This window comes from Pygoscelis adeliae, unplaced genomic scaffold (assembly GCF_000699105.1).
Source record: "Pygoscelis adeliae isolate BGI_AS28 unplaced genomic scaffold, ASM69910v1 Scaffold182, whole genome shotgun sequence".
NCBI classification, from domain to species: Eukaryota; Metazoa; Chordata; class Aves; order Sphenisciformes; family Spheniscidae; genus Pygoscelis; species Pygoscelis adeliae.
In genome coordinates, this window is record NW_008824669.1 from 156,766 (window position 1) to 177,856 (window position 21,091).

Genomic DNA, 21,091 nt, shown 5'->3' on the forward strand with positions numbered 1-21,091 from the left:
CATCCCTGGAGGTATTTAAAAGACGTGCAGATGAGGCGCTTAGGGACATGGTTTAGTGGGCATGGTGGTGTTGGGTTGACGGTTGGACTCGATGATCTTAGAGGTCTCTTCCAACATTAACGATTCTATGATTCTATGATTCTATGAGCGAGGCTCTTCCTCACGTGATGCATGAGCAAGAAACCCGGCGAGCTCTTTGCTCAGCACTGAAAAGGGTAACACTACCGCAGCACATGAGATGTCTCTGTCCTCCCCTCTGGAGGCAAAGAGGAGACTTCAGCAAAAACATGCTGAGCATCCTCAGAAACTTGCCCAGCCCAGGACACTCAGCTCCTTTGAGGACTAGGGCTCTGGAGGGTGAAAAATTTTGAGTACTGCATCCAGCTCTGGAGCCCTCAGCACAAGAAAGACATGGACCTGTTGGAGTGGGTCCTGAAGAGGACCACGAAAATGATCAGGGGGATGGTTAAATAAAGTCATTTAACCAGAACTACCAAAACTGGGATGTAGAGAGAGATCTGGAGAAGAAACAGGCTGGAGAAAACGTACACGTAGATGACCATTGCATATAAACGTAAGCGCACCCCATAGGGGAAACATCTGGGTCAGCACACCATCACTTCTGGCTTCCTGGCAGCAATTTATTTTGGAGCTGTCAGGAGGCTTGGTGCTTTTCAGAACCTCCTTTCCTAAAATATATGAGCCCTGTGCCCATGTACGTGTGTGTGTGTATATATATGTATATATGTATGTATACATATACTGTCCTCAACGTTTCACCTCCCAACGAAGTCTCCGCTGTAACTGCCCTTGCCCAGCCTTGCCACAGCAAGGCTTGCTGAAACCACAGGCATAATTCTCCATCACAAACCTCAAAGGACCATAGCTCAGCGCATCCAGCCCAGGCTTTCCCACTTCTGGGGAGGGTTTCCTAAGGAAAGGTAAGGCAGGGAGCTGCTGGTCTCCACCGTACTGCGGGCAGGAGATGTCCTCATCACCTACCTGCCACACTGGAAGGACTTTCTCTATGTCATTCAAGTTGATGCCGTCACCGTCCTCGTATTTCCCTTTTCCAAGCCTGTGGCAGGAAGAAAACAAAAACAAAACCAAGTGAAACCTCGCTGGAACCCAAGTTAATTTTCTATTATGGCACATGGGGAAGATTAGTTCTTACTGCAAAGGACCCTCATGAAAACAAAGAGGATCTCTGAAGCAAGTAAGCTGTGCCTCCAAAACACTCCCACGTGGGCGGAAAGCCATTAATACAAAATTAAATGCTTTCCCCAGTCCTCTCCACCTGCACTATCCGCCACAGTGTTCAAATGCTTTTGGCAATAGCAGCAGTGAGAAAACGAAAGGCAGTCCTGAGCAGTAGCGTTGGGTGATTCAATGCCCAGACCAAGCAAAACCGCAAGCACAGCCTACGTGGAACAAAAAAAAAATGGGGACACAAAAATGTAATGAAAAATGTTCCCTTTGAAGGACTGCTCATTTGTTGGTCTCCATGGGAGCTCCTGTTCCCCTGCTGAGAAAGGTGTCGGTGAACAAGCACAAACAAACATCTCAGACAGCAAACAGCAAGCAATATAAATACAAACATACAATTTGAAACGCAAAAAGATCGGGGTGAGAAGCCAAGCACTGACAGACCAAACACATAGCTGGCGGCTGAAGGACTTTCTTGTATCAAGAAAGGAAAAAAACCAATCCAAAGATAATTAGTAGCTGGATGCAGAGAGTTTGTAATGATACGGAAGGAGAAAAAATGGTCAATAAATATAATCCTTCTGCATTTATAAACAATTGAGGTGATCTATTCTTATTATTCAAGAATGATAATGTATTTTTTGGTCAATTAGTGACAAAATATTGTTAAATAACATATATTAGACAGAAACTTTGATAGCAGCAGACCCAGGTAATCAGTGCCTAGAAGTCAGAGAACAACAGATCTTGGTGGAATTACAGCAAATGGGGGGAAAAAAATCCAGAAAAATGGCATGTGCTAAAGCACCAGGCTCAAAAACCAGCAAGCTGAATGGAAACACTTAATTAAATTAACACCCTAACTGATTTATGGGAAATCAGAGGTGTTCAACAATTGACTTTCCCTCACAGATGAAATAATGACTTTGATTTACAAAGGCAAAAATATAGCGTGTGTGTATATATAAAATATATAGATATGAAAAAATATGTATTTTATAGATATATTTATATATTTGAGAAAAGTCAAACACCTGGGGACAAATAACATCCGTTGCAGGTACAGAACGGGCAAGCGTATCGTAGGAAAAGATTATCTGAAAAGGATGGGGACTGTCCCAGGGTGAATGTCTGATGCTGGACTGTGGCATAAAGGCGGGGATGAGGAGGCAGGGATTAGGGGGATGAAGGCAGCTTTCCCCTACAGGCAGCACGCCTGAGCCTGAACTACAGGACCGCAGGCAGCTCGGGCAGTCACGTTTCAAAGAGGTGGTTGAGAGATTTCTTAGAGTACGGGAAAAACTAAACTGATGCATGGGCTTGGGAGATACCTGGAATGAAGAGAAAATATCAGCTACAAAAGGTTGTTTGAACTGGAAGAGCAAAAGCACAGCAAGAGCTAACACTGGAAATTAAAGGCAGACACATTCAGGTCAGAAACGAGTTCAACAATTGACTTTCCCTCACAGATGAAATAATGACTTTGATTTACAAAGGCAAAAATATAGCGTGTGTGTATATATAAAATATATAGATATGAAAAAATATGTATTTTTTATAGATATATTTATATATTTGAGAAAAGTCAAACACCTGGGGACAAATAACATCCGTTGCAGGTACAGAACGGGCAAGCGTATCGTAGGAAAAGATTATCTGAAAAGGATGGGGACTGTCCCAGGGTGAATGTCTGATGCTGGACTGTGGCATAAAGGCGGGGATGAGGAGGCAGGGATTAGGGGGATGAAGGCAGCTTTCCCCTACAGGCAGCACGCCTGAGCCTGAACTACAGGACCGCAGGCAGCTCGGGCAGTCACGTTTCAAAGAGGTGGTTGAGAGATTTCTTAGAGTACGGGAAAAACTAAACTGATGCATGGGCTTGGGAGATACCTGGAATGAAGAGAAAATATCAGCTACAAAAGGTTGTTTGAACTGGAAGAGCAAAAGCACAGCAAGAGCTAACACTGGAAATTAAAGGCAGACACATTCAGGTCAGAAACGAGGTACAGTTCCCTGGTTTTCCTTAACCATTCCACTTCGATTATTCATCATACCACCAAACTCAGTATCTGCAAATAAAATCAGATGTCCTGGAGGAAAACGCTTCAGCCAAGCAAAAGACACTTGAGGTCAATCAACTGGATGCAACCACATGGCCAACCTTGGGCAAGTGATCAGCAACACAATGGTCTCTTTGGTACTTAAAGTGTAGAAAACACATTCTGAACAGCATCTTCCCCTTTTTTTCTATTAAATTTTTCATTGCACAGCTAGCATGTTAAAAAACTCCACTCAAGCAAGAGGGAAAACACCTAGCTAGCAGGTGAAGATTCTTGGAGGTTCAGCAAGCTGAATGGCGCTCAGCACGGATTTGGCTGATGAATGCACAACAGAGACAACTTTAAAAGTTAAAAAAATAAAACCAGTTTTGTCTGCGCTTCCTCTATTCTAGTGCAGGTTCCTTATATGACCTGTATTTTGGGAGATGCACTGCTTGTGCTGATGGCATCTGTTTAACTTTTCTGCATATACAGTCATTCTTATTCCATTTTTACAGCTGTAATATTTAGGAGTGATTAAATATCTCATCTCCATACTGCCTTCTCTACCTGTTAGCACCCTGGGCATTCACAGTACACCAGGAACCGGAGGCAGACCATAAAGCAGACCCTGCTGCATCCTCCCTATGCGTAGCAGGTGGCGCTGGTAGGATCATCTGGCAAGTGCCACCAACCAGGGAGCACGTTATATCTTATCTTACAGAGGGCCCTTCATCCCGTTTTTCAAAACCGTCTGTAGAAATGGGAGTACGCATGACTAAGGAACTTAGTGACTTAGAAATTTAGCGTTGTTCCAAATATTCTGAAAATTGCTGTTTATACACTTGCAGTAAATACTTACAGCGCAGAAAACAGCCTTCTACAGTTGTGCGAGTGTCTGCCTGTCACTATACGGTACAGGAGCCTCCTGCAGATCTTGAACTGGGCTGGGATTGCTGGCCCCACGTTTCTAAACAAGATAGGCCCAGCGAAGCCTATGGCATTGGCCAGTACTCTGTCAAAACCAACCTGTCAACCGAAAAACTTATTTGAAAGAGGATTCCCATCCCTACATACAACGTGGCAATGAGAAGTCACCTGCAATCTTCTCAGCCCCATCTTTTAGACCCGTTCTGATTTTTTCCCTTCCTCTATGGGCAGGAAATGATTAATGACTAGGAAAAAATGGCAAAAATTTGATGGGATAAAATGTGGTTATGGAGTTCTTACTCCATTTTTTCTTTAGCAGAGATTTGCAGTGAGTTGCGTCAGGGATGAGTTGGAGCCTTGTCGTAAGTTGGGATAACAGGACAGGTAATACTGCCTGCAGCCCTGAATAGCACTGCCAGCGCGTTAAGCCCCAGGACTGAACGATAAGGAGAGGAAAAACCATGCTACGATTGTTTCTCAGCCTGCAGAGAACCTGCAGGGAAACGGTGATGTCCATCTAAGCAACATCGGTGAACCACTTGGTGTCAGCATGCATTTATTTGGCTTGACCAAATAACCAAAGAGGAATCCAGCAATACTGTGGAAGCCTCTAGAGGCTGTCACCACCCAAAGGAGCTGCTTAGTATTTTCACAGCTAGCAGATATTTTACCGCTAGCAGATAGGGGATGAACACTTGGATCACACTGATGCTCTCTCCTTCCCTGAAGTCTTGCTGGGGAGAACAGCAGAAGCCTTGTCACTTTTGGGAACTGTAATTGAGATCAGCACTAAGCCAGGATCTTTCCTCCAATATTCAGAGATGTTTAAATCCAGGAGACTTGGATCCAGGAGGCTTGGATCCAGGAGGCTTGGCTCCAACGTGGTTTAAAGACTGATGCAATGCAAAATACAGTGAGCAGCTCTGCTCCAGCCCAGAACCAGATGATAGAGGAGTCAGACAGACTGATCGTGGCATCCTCAAACCCCGTATATGGTCCAGCACCTCTTCCCCATGTCCTCCATGTGAGCCATACCACCAAGCTAGCGTTCCCTCTGCAAGGGAGAAGTTAGAGACCTTGCTGAAGAGCACGGTATTGCACACACGGCACTCACCCTTCTCTGTCTATTTGAGGCAGCGGGTGTTTGGAGGTGTTTCGCAGCTTCCTGTGAAATTGGGTGAAATCTAGTTTTTCAGGCTGCAAGTCCCACGTCGCACCACTAGGAGAGAAAAACAGGGAAAGACAAAGAAAGAAAGTCCACTACTAATTAAACACCACCGAGCTGAAGAGCAGAGGGCACATCAGAGCCGGCAGACAAGGAAAGTTGGCACTTCTGGAGGCACCGCTCCCTGCCGCAGAGCACATGGATGCGGGCCTCCAGCCTTCACGCTGCTTCATCATGTTTCTTCTAATTTCTTTTGGTTTTTTGGAGATGCTGAGCTCCTGTTGCTTGCACTAAGCCCCTAGTTTTGATGTACGATGCAGCATGATGCAGCGCACACCTTGCTAACTATACTTGCTCTCTGTATCAAGGGGGTATCATAACAGGTAGTGGTCTGGTCCATGCAATGGATATGCTCTCTCTGGTCCTGCAAAACCTGCTCGCTCCAACAGCCTGGAGCAAGTCCCAGGTGGGAACTCAACCCCTGCAGACTCTTGCAGTGCTCCAGGCACAGAGATATGCATAAAACTGGACAGAAAGCATATTTCACCACTTTCCCTGCGTTGAAGCAGCAGCTGAAGAGCTCTTCTCAGCAGCTGTGAAGCCAACGCATGATCACACCACCAATTAATGGAAGAAAGAAGTCCTGGAGCAGTAGCTCAGAACTGCCTCAAGTCCTGCCTGCGCAGCTCTCAGATGATTACAAGTAATTATATCAAGTATTGGTTTGGATGTTTGGACTGCAAACCCATCTATCGGCCTCTCCTAAGCACATAGGATGCTTTAAGTAGATCGATTGTGTGTAGTGCTGCGGGCTAAATGGGGATGGGGAGGAGGAGGAGCAGCAACATGAGTACCGGCAGGGTACTCACCGGTGCCTGGGTACCGGCAGGATGGACATGTGGGCAAAGGCTAAGAGAGGGCACAGTCCATCTCTCTCAAAGCGTTTTAAAACCGGCTTACCTGAAGGAGTCAAAGGTGTTGGCAGCCCAGATGTCCGTGCCCAGCATGTCAAGGGAGCTCTCCTTGTTGCCATTCTAGGAGGGAGGGAAAGGCGGTTACTTGCCGGAAGGCACGCAGCGCTATCCGGACCACGGCACAGCCCGGCACAGCCTCTCCTGCTGCCAGCCGCGGAGGTGTCCCGGCTCTGCACGTGAGCTCCTCCACTCCCATGTGAATCCACGCTCACTGCAACGCAGAGTCCCCTCGCCCGCTACTTTCGTAGCGCACCGTGAAGGCAAGGAGTGACACAGTTTCAGCCTTGGGGACACAAAGCTGTGGACAACACGGAGCAGATGACACGTAGGCTCAGCTCTGACTCCAGCCCTGTCCTCCTACCCCACCGTCCACAACCTCCAAGACGCACCAAGGTCCAGTGGGCAGGTTGACATCCCAGCCATGAAGACACTCAACTTCAGAGTCACAGACCAGTTGAGGTGGGAAGGGACCTCTGAAGCTCATCTGGTCCAACCCTCCTGCTCAAGCAGGGCCACCTACAACCAGGTGCCCAAGACCACATCCAGATGGCTTTTGAGTATCTCCGAGGATGGAGATACTCTTCACCAGACCCTGCTGTCACCAATAAGGACGGGGAAAGCCGTCCTGCTTCTTCAAGGAGTCACGGCGGCATGACTTCTCCTTGCTCTAATAACAGGCGGGGGACGTCAGAACCCTGCACCGTGCCACCGCTGCCACGCACACCAGCAAATGAGTTCACACGGTTATTCTGGTACACGTCCCACCAACACTAAGGTGATGGTTCCTTCCCCGAGAAGCACAAGCATCTCAGTATAATCAGGTGGGAATTATGAGAAACCTCCGGCAAACTGCAAAGCACCTTGAATTCTCCCGTGCAGCTGCTTTTGGCAAAACCGGTGACGTGAAGCAAGAGCATCTAAAGCAAAGACCTCACACTTGGCCTTCATGGCCCCTTTGCAGTCATCAGCCTGCAGAAAGAGGGCTGCCCTTTCCACCCTTTACAGGTGAAGAAGTAAAGCAGGTTGCATTTTGCCATTCAAGATCATTCAAGAAATCAGATTTGACTCAGACTCATATGGGATGGACACGTAAATGCACTACAAATAGGGAATCCCATATTACCAATTTTGCCCCAACATTTCTTACACATATTCAGATTATTCATCATCTTGCATATATTCAGATTATTTATTTCAGCGCAAATGGTCCCACTCTGGTGAAACACATGCTGGAAAAGGTGGCTTCCATATAGTCCCCATCCTATAATTTCTGCCATTGTCAAATATTATTAATAACAACTGAGACACTAAAAACTCATAAAAAATTGACCATTTCTTAACGCAGTCCAGACCTCAATCTACCCGTAAAGTGAGCAATCTTCTCCCAACGAGCAGGACGCGCATCCTCGGTGCACGCTACAGATGGTCACACTTCGCAGCCTTTCCCACCACAACAACCAATTTAGACACCAGATACTCCAAACGCAGCCCCACTGCTCCCTTTTTTGCCTCCTCCAAGGGGTCTATGGACTATGATTTTATCTTCCGGGGATCTGCAGGTCAACATGTCTCTGCACAGAAACCAACTACCAGAAATATATAAAATTCTCATGATCAGTTATGGAAGCTGAGCTTTTTATTTTAGGCAAATGTAAGCAAAATTTTCTCCCACCAAGGAGACAAACTAGTTTTCTAAATCCTTAGAAGCATCCTCATGCAGTATAATGAAAATACACATGTGCAGGTCTTTATCATCCAAAGAAGAGATACCTCTTCTGGCAGGCAGATCCAGTTCTCTTTCCATTTCCTATGGACATGGGATATTTTAAGAACCTGTCAATGAGCCAGCAACAATGGGATTTCCTAAGAGTAATGTATTTGGGTTCAGGGAGAAAGACTGGGAACATGTAACCACTTGCAATGAGGCTTAGACAAATCAGCGACAAAGATACTAAACAGCAAAAATTTAAGATAACGTGGGTTTCTAATGCAACAGGTTGTGTCCTAAAGTTGTTGCCCAAATTCAGCTTGGTACAGGGCTTCTGCAGAGCCCCTTCTTGAGCCCTGAAATAAAGCGTCTAGCAATTACCGTCCGATGCTCGGCTTGAAATCTGTTCGGATGTGGAGGGAGAGCCTTGGCACCAACACCTCCTAATCCGCGGCGTAAGCGGAGGCTGCACAAGCTGTCCCACCCAGCTCCCCCGCATCTCCTCGGCGCATCAGCTCATCGGTGCTATACCGGTGAGCATAGGCAGGTCAGCCCTGGCACTGACCCCAGCAGTTAGGGGAAATTGCAGCGATGGTTCAGGTAGTGCAGGACGGCAGATGGGTGCAAGCTTCTAGGCAGCGGTTGGATGCTCCCACCCAAACCAGGCTGCAGCTCCTGGTCCTCCTAGACGACGTCCCCATGACCTCTCGGGGACGCTCCAAGCATTAGCCAGACTCCATAAAGACGGCGCCGGGGCCAAACGATAATGCAACTTGTCATTAAGTCGTGAGTCACTACCGTCATTTCGAGACGTCCTTTTGATCTTCGATGACCTGTCTTTATAACCGGTTTCTGTCTCGACTCACAAGGCAGGGAGCGTGCTTGCTGCCCCAGTGAACCTGAGCTGCAGGGCACTTACTAAAACGTCACAGCATGGTACCAAGACTTAATAATAAGACTTTAAAAAACCCAATTCTCAAGTCCAGGGACAAAAGAAAAAATTGCATGTATTTACGAAAAGAAGTGACTTGCTGTCAGTTCCCCCAGGACTGCAATTATAACTGTAAGCAGTTTCAACCTGAAGCTCCCAATGACCCAGCCCTCAGCTTTAGATAATCATTTTCACCGCAAAGGGGTTAGTACTGCTGAAAATTAATTAAGCCACCAGGAATGATGATTGACAGACACACTGACAAGAACAACATAAATACCCAGAATGATCAGAGATCCGGTAAAGCCGATCCTACACCCAGTAGGGTTTAAATGCACGTCCATAACCTCTGTCCTCCAGCCCCTGTGAGCACACATCAACTCCATCCACCGCCGCCCAACCCCTGCGGCTGCCCGCACAACAGGACAGACCACGCCACCGGCCGCATGGACTCTGACTGTTTATCCATGCATGCAGCTTCAGCAAATTCCCCACAAAGTCAGCATTTGCATGCACGCAGCAGCTTTTCAAAGCCCAGCTCAGCATCCCACTGGTTCCTCTCGCTGCTCCTCATTACTATCCTCCAGCAAACCACTACAAATACAAAATCGTGCTCTTCGTCACACAATTGCAACAGCGTTAGCTCATTGCTGTGTTTAGCATTAATGTAGAACAATGCCAAGTGGTCGGCTGAGTCCGTGGTATAAATTCAGGGATTATCCTGCGTCATGTGTTAGTTCTTAAGCATTTTTCAGTTCTGCCTTTGAGAAGATTCCCCCACCTTTCCCCCTTCTCAGCTGCCTACAACCCCTGGCTGCACTTTGGTAGAAAACAAGAGAGAGAGAGCTACCGAACTGTCTGAAAAGGCTCTGATTAAAGGTTTTCTTGTTGAAAACTGCAAGTTTTCATAAGAAATCTATAGACATTTTGAGGAAGACATTATTATTCCTGCTCAAAGAAAAAGAGGTATGTTGAGTCTCGCTCCTCCCGGAAAGGACCATCACTTTCCAGCAACGACATGGTTCTGCAGGTCCTCTCCCACCACAGCATGGCTCAGGAGGACAGACTATTTCCTCAAGCTCTCCAGGACGGATGAGATGGATGAATGGACCAGGACTTGAACCACTGGCCCCAAATCTCCCAGAGTCCGTCCTCCATTTCTGGCACAACCAATGCTCACGTGTGCAAAAGCAGAGCAACTCCGAGGGGGAGACAGAGGCTGACTAAAACACGCGGAAGAGGTCCCTGGTCTGAGTTCAAGGAATGGACGTAAACCAAATCAAATGCAAATTCTTAGTCTTTTGCAGGGCAGGAAGGTAAGTCCCCATCTAGCCCTGCTTACCGCTCCCACAGAAAGCAGCTGGACTCAAGGTCACCATTTAACACCATCTATGTGGTGTCCACTCACATACCAACTTCTAATGAAGACTTGCCAATAAATAATTACAGACATCTCTTAATTTCCCAAAAAAAGCCCAATTTTCTTTGCACTAAACCATCTGACTAGGGACTTCTTTCCCAATATTTAGGCACTCGGCACACCTCAACGGACTTCTTGAGGCTGAAGAACAGCTACAGCCCTCAGCAGCCAGGTCACACATTATGCATGAATTAAGTAGGTCTCTGAGGTGTCCATCATAACTGACACGCACTCACACCCTATGTGTAGACACACACACAAAACACGCCATTAGGAGGATGCCTCCGACAAACAGCAAGCAAAGGACGTGACTTCAGCACGTCGCTACCAGGTATACCTTGGTCGATTGCCTGAACTGGCTGCTTCTCCCGCGGCTGCCAGACCTGGATCCAGACCCACACCTGGAGCCCGACCCCGGCCGGGATCCTGCACTCCCACTGCTGCTGTGATCCCAGTCTTCCTGGAAACAACAAACAGCTCGCTTTAGCCAAGGGCAACGCCATCCCGCACCCACAAAAACCACCGACCCGGTGAGCCAGGAGAGCTCCAGCTCCCAGACCACACGTGCAAGCACCTACAAAACCATGCCCATGCATGGGACCTTCTTGGAGTCCTTTAACATGTTCTATTTACACATTGCAAAGGGATGACATTGTGGGAGGCTTCAATGAAGGTAAGATTTGGCTGTAGTGCTCTAGTCTATGCATGGGGAAAAATAAGTAGAGGTAAGTACCTCCTCTAACTTCATGAGGATTAATTATGCATATTCAGCAACCCCACATCCTCTAAAACTGCTTATTTATCCTTAATTCCCCTCCCAAGCCCGAATCAACTTCTCAGTCAGTTTTTCCCTCTGCTCAGTCCACCGTTGGAATCCAGCTACTCGCATACCTGAAAACACCTGGAGTTCACCAGAAGACACATTACACAAATAACTATTTTTGCCTATTAAGGAGCTATGCCCAATGTTTTCCTTTATTCTTCTAACACTTGTTCTGCTGTCAAGCAACCTGCAGGTTTCTTGTTCAGCCGGCAGCCCTCAGGGCAAGATGAGTCATCTGAAAACCAGAATAACTCACCCGACCAGCCCTATCTACCCAAACATCCCACAAGGTGCTTGGGGAGAAAGGTGGATATTGTCAGGGTAATTGCTCCAAAAGCTTTGCTCAGAGGCTTGGGAAAGACCTCTGAAGTGACCTAAGATGATTAAAAAAACATGAAATCACAGACTGCAGAATATTCAACTCTTTCAAGTACTCTGAAAATCTCAGAAATACAAAGGGGAGCATGTGTTTCAGGACTTGTGTGAGAGCTGACACTTAAAGAGGACTTCTCATGTCTCAGACATCCTTGTGGGACTACCTGAGTCTCTGTGGACACTGCCACAGCCTAAGACAAGAGCAGAGCCACCTTGGCCTTCAAGAGCCAGAAGGACTCACCAGTAGAGCAAGGCGTGAACTCCTCTTTGCACACAACAGCCAAGTCCAGGTCACTAATTTGGGGGCACAGACCAGGTCCCAGCTCCACCACTGCCACCTGGGTTGGATGGGGCAGAGAGACAGCCGCACAGCAGACCCTAAGCTACTTAAGGTGATGCTACCCAGTGGTCCAGCACGGACCTTAGCGCATGTAAAATATCTAAGTCTTTACCCAATGCGAGGGACTGGAAGCAAAATGCATCAATACCGGTTTCTGCGTTGCTCCAGCGGCACGTTCTCCATCCTCAAACCTAGCAAGTCTCAAGCAAGCTCAAACATACTGTGGTTGCTATAGCTCAAAATCAGTACTGACTTCAAAAGAGGAGGTCAACTGGTTTTCAAGTTGTATATAGATGAAATGTGAGAGGTTGTGGTTATTCCCACGAGATATTACACCAACAGCAGAAAGCACCTTCTTCCCTCCTCACCACACTGCGACCTGAATCTCCCGATGGCTGAGAAATACCGAGTGCCACAAAGTTAAAGGAGTTGTTAAATTGGCATGGAGGGAAAAAAAACTTGATCGATGCCACTTGTGAGACACGGGCCGGTGGCCACTTTGGGAAGCCTTGGGGAAGAGCCAGTCTTGCGGGCATCCTGAGAAGTGAGAAGTATCTCATTCGACTGGTGGGAAAGATGCGCACCAACTGAAAAGGTGGTTGGGAGAAATGAACCCTCACCACCTAGATGTTCGAAGGATTAATTACCAATTTACCGTATCCTACACACTGAACGTCTTGTTCATCCACGTATGAAAAATTTCTGTGCCAAGTGCTACAATGGGACCAGGTCAGCATATGCACCCTTCGCTTTAAAGGACACACTGAAAATAAACATCACCACTTGGTTATATTCAGTTGACCCAACTTTTGGTTGTGGTTGACTGCAGACAACCTGAGGTTATGCAAATTCCAGAAACGCGTCTGGCCACAATAAAACCCTTGTGAGAAACAGGGAGATTGGTACCACCATGCATCAACGTCCAAACTCACCGAGACAAGCCAGCAGATACGGTACGAACCAGCTAGATAAAGATCACAGATACCCTTTCACTAAATCAGCTTGTCTCCTGGCTCTAGCTCACGGCCTGGGGTCTCTTCCCTCTTCACATTCCTTATCTTTATCACGCCCTATTAATATTTATATTTAAAAACAAATTATTTTAAAAATAAAAATTGCTGAACTAAAAATTGTTGAAACTTCTGTTGAAGCTGAAACAGTCCAACCGAGTATGGCCTAAATACACTCATGTTCAAACTCAGCAGCACAGCCAAGCTCAATATTTTACCTAAATTTCTGATTAATTGCCAAAGATGAACAACTTTTAACTGCCACCTTACTGTCGGCGGTTCAGATCTCCAGAACAGAAATACATCCACCAGAAACTCTCCCAGACATTTCTGGTGGCTTTGTGTCCTCTAATAAAGCCCTTTTGTGCTAAAATGAACCCTCTCTGCAGACCTCGCTGCTGCGGGAGCAGGGAAGCTCACACCAACCTCGTGGGTGATGCAGGAGGAGCGGGCGAGAGTATGCAGGTAACGATCGTTCCCTAAAAAACAACAACGGAGCAACAAAAACCCTCCATCAGCATCATCGCAAAAACCATAAAAACCCCATCCCAAACCCATACAGGCAGCTGGACTTCAGCAGAAAGCTGTGGCTCCGCGGCGGTGAAACGCGGCACTGCTCCCCCTCCATCCCGCAGCGTGGCCACCTACATGTCTCCCACACAGTGCTCTTGCTAAATTAATTCAGCATGTTGAAGGAACGGATTTGTCTGCAGCTCTGACAAAAGCTGAAGAAACAGTTGTAAATGCACGAAGTTCTCCATCCCATGCCCTTGTCGCCTGCCAACCCAATCCCCCATCACCTGGCCCCGTTACTCTCTGCTGTGCCCTCAAAAGACCAAGACTCTCCTAGTCTCTCCCAACACCCCAAACAACCCCTGAGCTCTTGTTCCCAGCTCTTCTTTGGGCTCCTCCACCTACAATTCATGGTCTACACTCACCGGCAGGAGACGGGACCTCTGAGCCACTCTTTCGGGCTTGGAGGGAAACGTCACCCCCTCCAGAGACTGATTCCCAGCAGCTGTTCTCATCCATGCCAATCCTTTTGGCCAAGCTCTGCACCCTCTTGGGAACCGTGAGGCTTGCGCACATCAACACTGCTACCCACCCTCCTTCGGAGACTAGCTGTCAAATCTAACATTTGCATTTTAATTAGCAATAATCGTATGTTTCACTTACACTGCAATTTTTACCTTCACAGCTAGCTCTTTGAGGCATGAACTAATTAATCCCGCTCCCTTTGCCAGCTCAAGAGTTAATACTTTCTGCTGCTTCAGTGCAAGTTTGAAAATCCCATTTGCAGAAAAAGGAGATAACTTTCTCCAGTGCACAGGCAATAAACGGAAACGCGGTGACCACCTACGTGGTTGCTCTCAGTGACGATAAGTATGGGTGAAGTTGGCTGCGTTGATAGAGGTGTAGACCAAGCATGGTAATGCCACTAGCTTTAAGTGGCCTGAAGACATCAGTGGATTCTTGATGGGATTCACGTTCAATTGTATGTAAAAATCTCAATATTCAATGTACAGCATACACAGCCTAAGGTGGGCCAGAGGAAAAGGAAAGACAACAGAAAGCTAGAGGACTTCTCAGGACACAAGAGCCTCTGAGATACCCCCCAGCTTTAACAACTGTTCCACCACGGCACCTACAAGGAGTTCCCTAGACCAACCTGTGGGGTGTCCTTCAAATGACTCCCAAACTTCGAGTCTTAATCCTAGTCAGAAGAGAAGACAGCTATCATCTAAAAGGTCCTTTCTGAGATTTTTCCACAGCAGAGGTTTTCATGTGCTGCAGCTAAATCTTGCAGTTATGCAGAATTTTGACACCGGACTCCAAGTATTTAATGCAAAATCTCCCTGCTCTTCTAGACCTATTCTAGAACAACCACTCCAATTTTCCCACGGAAAAACAATGATTTATATGAAAACAATTATTTCAATAATTTTGAATTTAAATAATTAAATAAATAATTAGATAATAATTTTTGAATAAAAGCACCTTTTACAAAAAAATATAAGATTACTTTAAACATTTTAGTAGGGACAAATTTCCAGCTTCTTTCTTCTCAATGTATTGCATGAAGCTATAAGAAAAACAAAAAACTTGCCCCTATAAAAATATCATGCAGAAAACCCAACCACTTTGGCTCTGCTCCTTCCCTCCCCAGGTCCATGTCCCCCTTCCCCAGCCTGCTCCAATCTGGTACGGTACCTGCTCACTGCTTAGGTAAAGGCACAGCAGAAGGGACACCAAACATCGCTTGGAGCTCTTCTCCCACCAGGAAAAGTAAGGTTTTACCTAGAGCTGTGCCACAATACAGGACCAAAGGACCTGATGGACTTGGAAGTAGGACGTTAAGCCTACAAGATCATTCTGGACTCCCCATGAAAGGGCCCAGCCTGTGTGGTTGTGTTCCATCCAGACAACACCAGAAGAGACGTGTTAGCCAAGGATGTATTAGCCAGCTCGTCTATGTGCATGGATGAGGATGAGAAGGCACACTGAAAGCACCCAGAATGGCACCAAGAACTTCAGACATGCCATGGAAACCCAGCAGCAAGCCCCTGCCCGAGCCTTGAAGGAAATGGCTCACATCAACCCTTCCCTGCCAAGAGCTTCGGCACTTGTTGACCTATTCAACCAAATCCGGAAGAAGAATGGAGACCTCAAAGGTAACTCAGCTACTGCACGTTTCACGGAACTGGAGCGTGGGAAGCTCTCCCTTCAATGGGCAGACAGGCATCACCCTGTCTGCTCCACACAAATGGAAACTGAGGGTGACAAGATGTCCTCCCACGAGTCACTAGTGACACCAGGCCTAGAAGACACCTTCCTCCGTCCTCTGTAAGCAGTAACAGTTCTCCTAAATCAGACAGCAAAGCAGTGAAGCATTTCACTCCCAGATCTTCAGACACTCAAGCAGGTGTCTGTTTCACGAGGGGTGGTGCTGCTTCACGAGGTGTATCCCGAACAGAAGTCCCAGAGAAAGTCAAACCTATATTTGGTTTGACTAAAGGACTCGATTTCTTTCTCAGCAGTTCTCTCTGACCATAATTGAACAGGGCTGCATTCACTACGTGGAGGGAGCGTCACCCAGCAATTACAGGCAGAAAACCATTAACCGACTGGTTTTCTCAGAGCTGCTCTTTGATCACGGGCAGGTCACCCCACTTAAAGATTTAATTTCTTCCTCCATCAGGCAAGGGCTACACCAACCTGCATTCACTAGCAAAGCCTCAGAGTAACTCCCTGTCTTTCGCTTTCTCTTTTTCTTTTGGAAACGAGACAATGGTGACTGCAGCATCTGCCAGCACCCACTTGTTCCAACAGGTCTTCAGCGTGGTGGCTGACCTCAACCAAGTTCACTGTACAAACTGGCCCTGGGCTATGACACAAGCGGGTCGGTGAGATGGAGAACCCCAAACTGCCCCCAGGATCATCCCTCACGTTTTGCTGAGCAAGAAAACCACTGTGCTTCAGATCCGGACCCAGGGGTGGGCAACTAAAGCCAGACACAGGCTGTCTACCAGCACGGGGAAATTAATTACATCTTCGGTCAGGAGATCCTGCCAGCCTCTTTGCAAGCAGCGCCCACCCCCTCTCCAGCACTGATCTGGTTAGCCAAGGATTCGGAGCATTACACGCTGCCTGCTGATGTCAGTGGATTTAAGCGGGCAAGCGGATGACTTCACCGCCGACTTGAGAAGTTTACATGACGGCGGTGCTGGCTGCAGGAGCCTCAGTCCAACTCCGGACCTAGTGATGTGGTCACTGCCCGAGACGGTGATCCCTTGCCACCTGCCTCTGCAGCATCCATCAGGGAGGATTTCCTGGTGTTTGACCCCAGGCGGTCAAGCAGCACTGATGCCCGCAAAAAAAATCTCTGGAATTGCAAGAGAAATCTGCACTGACACTTTGGTTCTTCCACTCTCTATAAAATTAAGTTCCACTGTGCATTGAAATCTGCTGGTTCCCAAAAGATAACCTTCACACATCACCCCATCCCTACTATTGCCTTGGCTTTGGCAGCGTAGCAGCTTTTCCAGCCATGACTTCACATGGTTGGAAGTCATCGGAGGGTTCAGGTGAGACACATGCAAGAGGGACCTGAAAGGTTTAAGTGGATCTGCTCTGCTCCCACCCCACGCACAGCAGTCAAAGACACCTCCCCCGGCTGCACCTCCCCAGATGCAGGCAGGTCAGATGTCCTTCGCCTACAGTCTGAGCTCACACGACGCGAAGCATCTCCTGCCTGGAAACGTTTTGGCACTAGCACAGCACTGTGCTTCTCTGAGTCACAGAGACATCAGAGATAAAGTTTCATGTGATATTACATTTGATTTTGTGGGACCTTCTCATGCTTTCCTTATCAACAAGGCTTGGGCTTGGGTTCAGACACCCTTTGGCAGGACGTGCCAGGCTCGGTGACAAAGGCACAAAATCCCTGCAAAGCCCTCTACATCTCCACGCTACCAAACAGCGCAGGACAACTCAACATCTTACGCTGTTAACTTGATAGCACAGCCCTTGGGATGATCTTGATCCCGGCCAGCTAATCATCTCCAACCAACGGCCAGCTAATCATCTCCAACCAACGCCCAAGGGTGGAAACCCACCACCTCTGCCTGCCACAGGCGTGCTGCTGTTTCTACTGGCTTAATGGGAAGGCAAACCGAGTCATCTCCTCCACCACCAGCTCCTCAGGGAGGACAGCAGAAGGGTGCTAGCAGCAGGGTGTAGGATAAGCCAGATGTGATCCACACACCCTGCCTGCTCCTTCACTGCTCAGTAGATAGGCAACATGACCATCAACCGGAGAAACCTCTGAGGTCCCCAATCATGCAACAAGTCCCTGTTGCACCTGGTGGGACATGGACACACATGCAAATAAGCAGTAAAATAAACTGCAGTCCCATTTACTGCCAACACCGCAGGCTTTTGCTTGGTGATGATGGGTGACAGCAAGCCACCATGGGGGAAGGGATGGACTTGGCCAGGAAGGAGGATTTTCAGCTCTCCCTCTTCCACCGCCTGGAGAAATGGGACAAACCCGCAGAGTTGCTCTGGTTTTTATTAATGCCCTTTACATAAGGGGAGCCTGGGATGGAGCTGCTGCCAGGCCTTTCATGTACCAAGAGCTCCGCTGGCTCTCTAAATACATACCATACCAGAAGTCCTCTACTTAATGAATTGCTCTCAGAAATATATCAAAGAGCTTCCTACTTGTGACAGCCTCACGAGGGGAATGCAAATAAAGTATTATATAAAATCTTCCCACTGGGTCCTTTTAAGAAAAAAAAAAATCCAAACATGAAAAGATTTAAAATGATTCCATTATCTAAACTTTCCTCATTTAGAGGCAATATGGTGCTCAGATAGTATCTTGCGTACCTCGATGGAGTGGTCTTCACCCCAGAGGCTCACACGGTGCTACCAGACCTTCTGGGGGGTATCGCTCAAATGCAGCGGGGCTTGGCGAAGCATGGCAATGCCATGCAGCAAACGAAAGCGTTCACAGTAGGAAGCAAGGAGAATTATAGATGAGCTGAATGTAATTGTGAGGCCAGGATTTTCTCAGCGCACCAGGAGTTCATGAAATGTATCTCATGAGATCCTCCATGAGCAGACCATCTTCTCGCAGCCACCTGCCCAGAGAACTGGAAAGACCAGAGTAAAAGGTTTCCAGGGGGAATTTTCTCCGTTTTTTAAGGCACTGCTTTGTACGGGATGCACAAGTGCCAGCCTACGGGCACTGACCCCCATATAGTCTCCCACAGCTGCTAATAGCAGATGTCTCACCGAGCAGTGCAAGAACAGGGCAAGTATGGGGTGGTCTTTCCCAGAGATACCCAACAACGTCGGAAAAACAGCACTTTAGGAATATCCTGGACTGCAGGTTGCATCAAGACACCTTATTATTACCCTTAAATTGCAAGTTATCCAGGAATTGCTCTCAGCCCCACGCTTATACAAAATCCTGTGGATGCTTATATACACACATATTATATATAAATGTCTATATAAATAGATAATACACCTATACACAAAAAAAAAAATCTTTCTTTTATTTGCCTTAACCTTGCTGGATCCTAGAGACAAGAATTTCAAAGGTATCAGGTACTTAGGGATGCAGAGGGGGATTTTCAGGCATGGGAGAGTCAGCTTCACTCTGGGGTCCCCTATAACCTTTAGGAAGCCAATTACTTTGAAAATGTGGCCCTGGACTACTCTGCCTTCGCAGAAAAGGAACCAGATGCTGAATGTATTTCCAGGACGAACCTGAATTTCCGTATAAATGCCCTTTCTGATCATCAGGTTAGAACTGTGTGAGGCATATCATGGCCACTGATACATAACCCACATTTTTCCAGTAGCTGAAGCCAGCAGAAATCTCACATCCAAGTATTTTTCAACTAAGACTGGTGCGTATTGCACAACCGGCAATGCAGAAATCTCAGCTGGAAACAAAATAGGAAAAACAGGAATTCAATTTTCCAAATAAAACCCTCAAAATCCATAAAAAATTGCAACAAAAAAACCCTTAACATCCTTTGGGAAATAATTAGCCAGCTTTTTCCTTAGCAGGTTTGAAGAGTGATTGATAATTTACATTCAAGACAAACACCTTATTAATGAATTTTCTTTTTTTCATGTTTAAAGCTACTAGTGAAAAAAAAACAGCCAGAAACAGTAATAAACTGAACCTAGTCCTCACCAGCAGCGTTTCACTCGTATATCAGTAACAGCAAGAGAAACGCTTGCCTGGGCAGAAGAACAATAGCTTGCAGCTCCTCTTTGGTGCCAAGGAAAATTTGTTACTGGCTGTTAAAGGAAGCCCAACACGGAGAGAGATAATTATTAGCTCCGCTGCAGGCTGGGAGAGAGCCCAAGCACAGGGAAAACAGCTTGGGCATCAGTGAATGTTATTTGTCTATAGAAAACAAACTCTGTTCTGGAGGAGATCAAATAGGTTTAATGCCCAGGAAAAAAAAAACCCCCACAATAAGAAACCCACAAGTTGAAAGAAAAGCGAGCACGGCACAAGGTAGACGGAAGATGTCAGGGCTGTGCGGATTGGAGTCAGGAAAGCATCACTCGTGTGACTCCCGCATCCTCCTGTGGTACCCGCCAGAGACCGGCACGTCAGCTGAGCCCTTGGGTAAAGAGCCAGGGACCTTCTTCCCCGGGGAAAACACCTGGTCCTCCTAACACCCCGAGCAACCCAAGGAGGCTCAGTGGAAACGGCCAACCAGGAATTTCAAGCAGCCAGCTGCAATGCTGGGAGGGAGCCCGGACGAGGGTTTTGCTGCCGAATATTTTGGAGCAGATCAAAGCTATAATAGATTAAATCCACAATTCCATCTGGCACCTTCAGAGGCTCATCTGAAGCAGTGTGTCCGTACGGCGTGCACCTTCCTACACAACAAGATCTTGTCTTTGTTGTGTGCAGGTGTTTGTACAGATGCTCTCAGCATCCTTGCATCCAGGCACACGGCAGGAAGGGGACACGTGAGCCCCCATCCCGCAGCTGAGCAGCTTCCAGCAGAGCCCTGCGTGGGAAGAAGCCGTGCCCAAAACGGGATGGGGGAGCTGCAATACGCACTGCTTAGACCAGAACATCCTCTTGTACCGCCCTGCAAGGGGCTCACAGGCTTCTTCTCACAGATCCCACACGTGGGACTAAAGCCTGGAGGACATCAAGCAGGGCAAGAGCACCAAAACCACCGGCCTGAAGCCCCTTCTCCAGGTGGCACATCCATCAGCCACAGCAACTGCAAACACCGCTTCACCCTTTCCTGCAGCCCGCTCGGTCTCCTATCTCCTCGGGCGAACGCTGCTCTTAGAGGGTTGATGGTCTCATGGCGGCACAGCAGCTCCTCAACCACGTGCCAACGGTCAAACCCATGCCGCCACCCTACCCAACCCTCTCCCACACCGGTGCTCACATGGAGGAGAGAAAGCCACCTCCAGCGATGCCAGCAGCACTTGGTAAATACTCTTCACTGATGTTCACACCACGTACAACCGCCAAAACCGACTCACACCTGGCTTCCGTCACTGCAAACCCAACACAGGCCCTCAGCACGTGCAATTTTGCTTCTTCTCCCAGTTCACCCCTCTCAGCTATTTTATCCTCTTCCCTGCAACACCATCCTTGTGCTGCAGCACA

At 47.5% G+C, this 21,091-nt stretch overlaps 1 protein-coding gene across 4 annotated transcripts in view; it reads right to left on the minus strand.

Annotated features, from left to right (window-relative positions):
- CTIF (CBP80/20-dependent translation initiation factor) overlaps nt 1-21,091 on the minus strand; it is a 147,839-nt gene that overhangs the window by 92,912 nt on the left and 33,836 nt on the right. For 3 of the 4 annotated variants that reach the window (XM_009322959.1, XM_009322960.1, XM_009322957.1), the window contains exons 4-7: nt 10,711-10,833; nt 6,301-6,374; nt 5,290-5,394; nt 1,003-1,078 (exon numbers count right to left, since the gene is read on the minus strand). In XM_009322959.1, coding sequence (XP_009321234.1) covers nt 1,003-1,078; nt 5,290-5,394; nt 6,301-6,374; nt 10,711-10,833 — 378 coding nt within the window. The remainder of the gene's footprint in view (nt 1-1,002; nt 1,079-5,289; nt 5,395-6,300; nt 6,375-10,710; nt 10,834-21,091) is intronic. The other variant, XM_009322961.1, reaches the window with a different exon arrangement.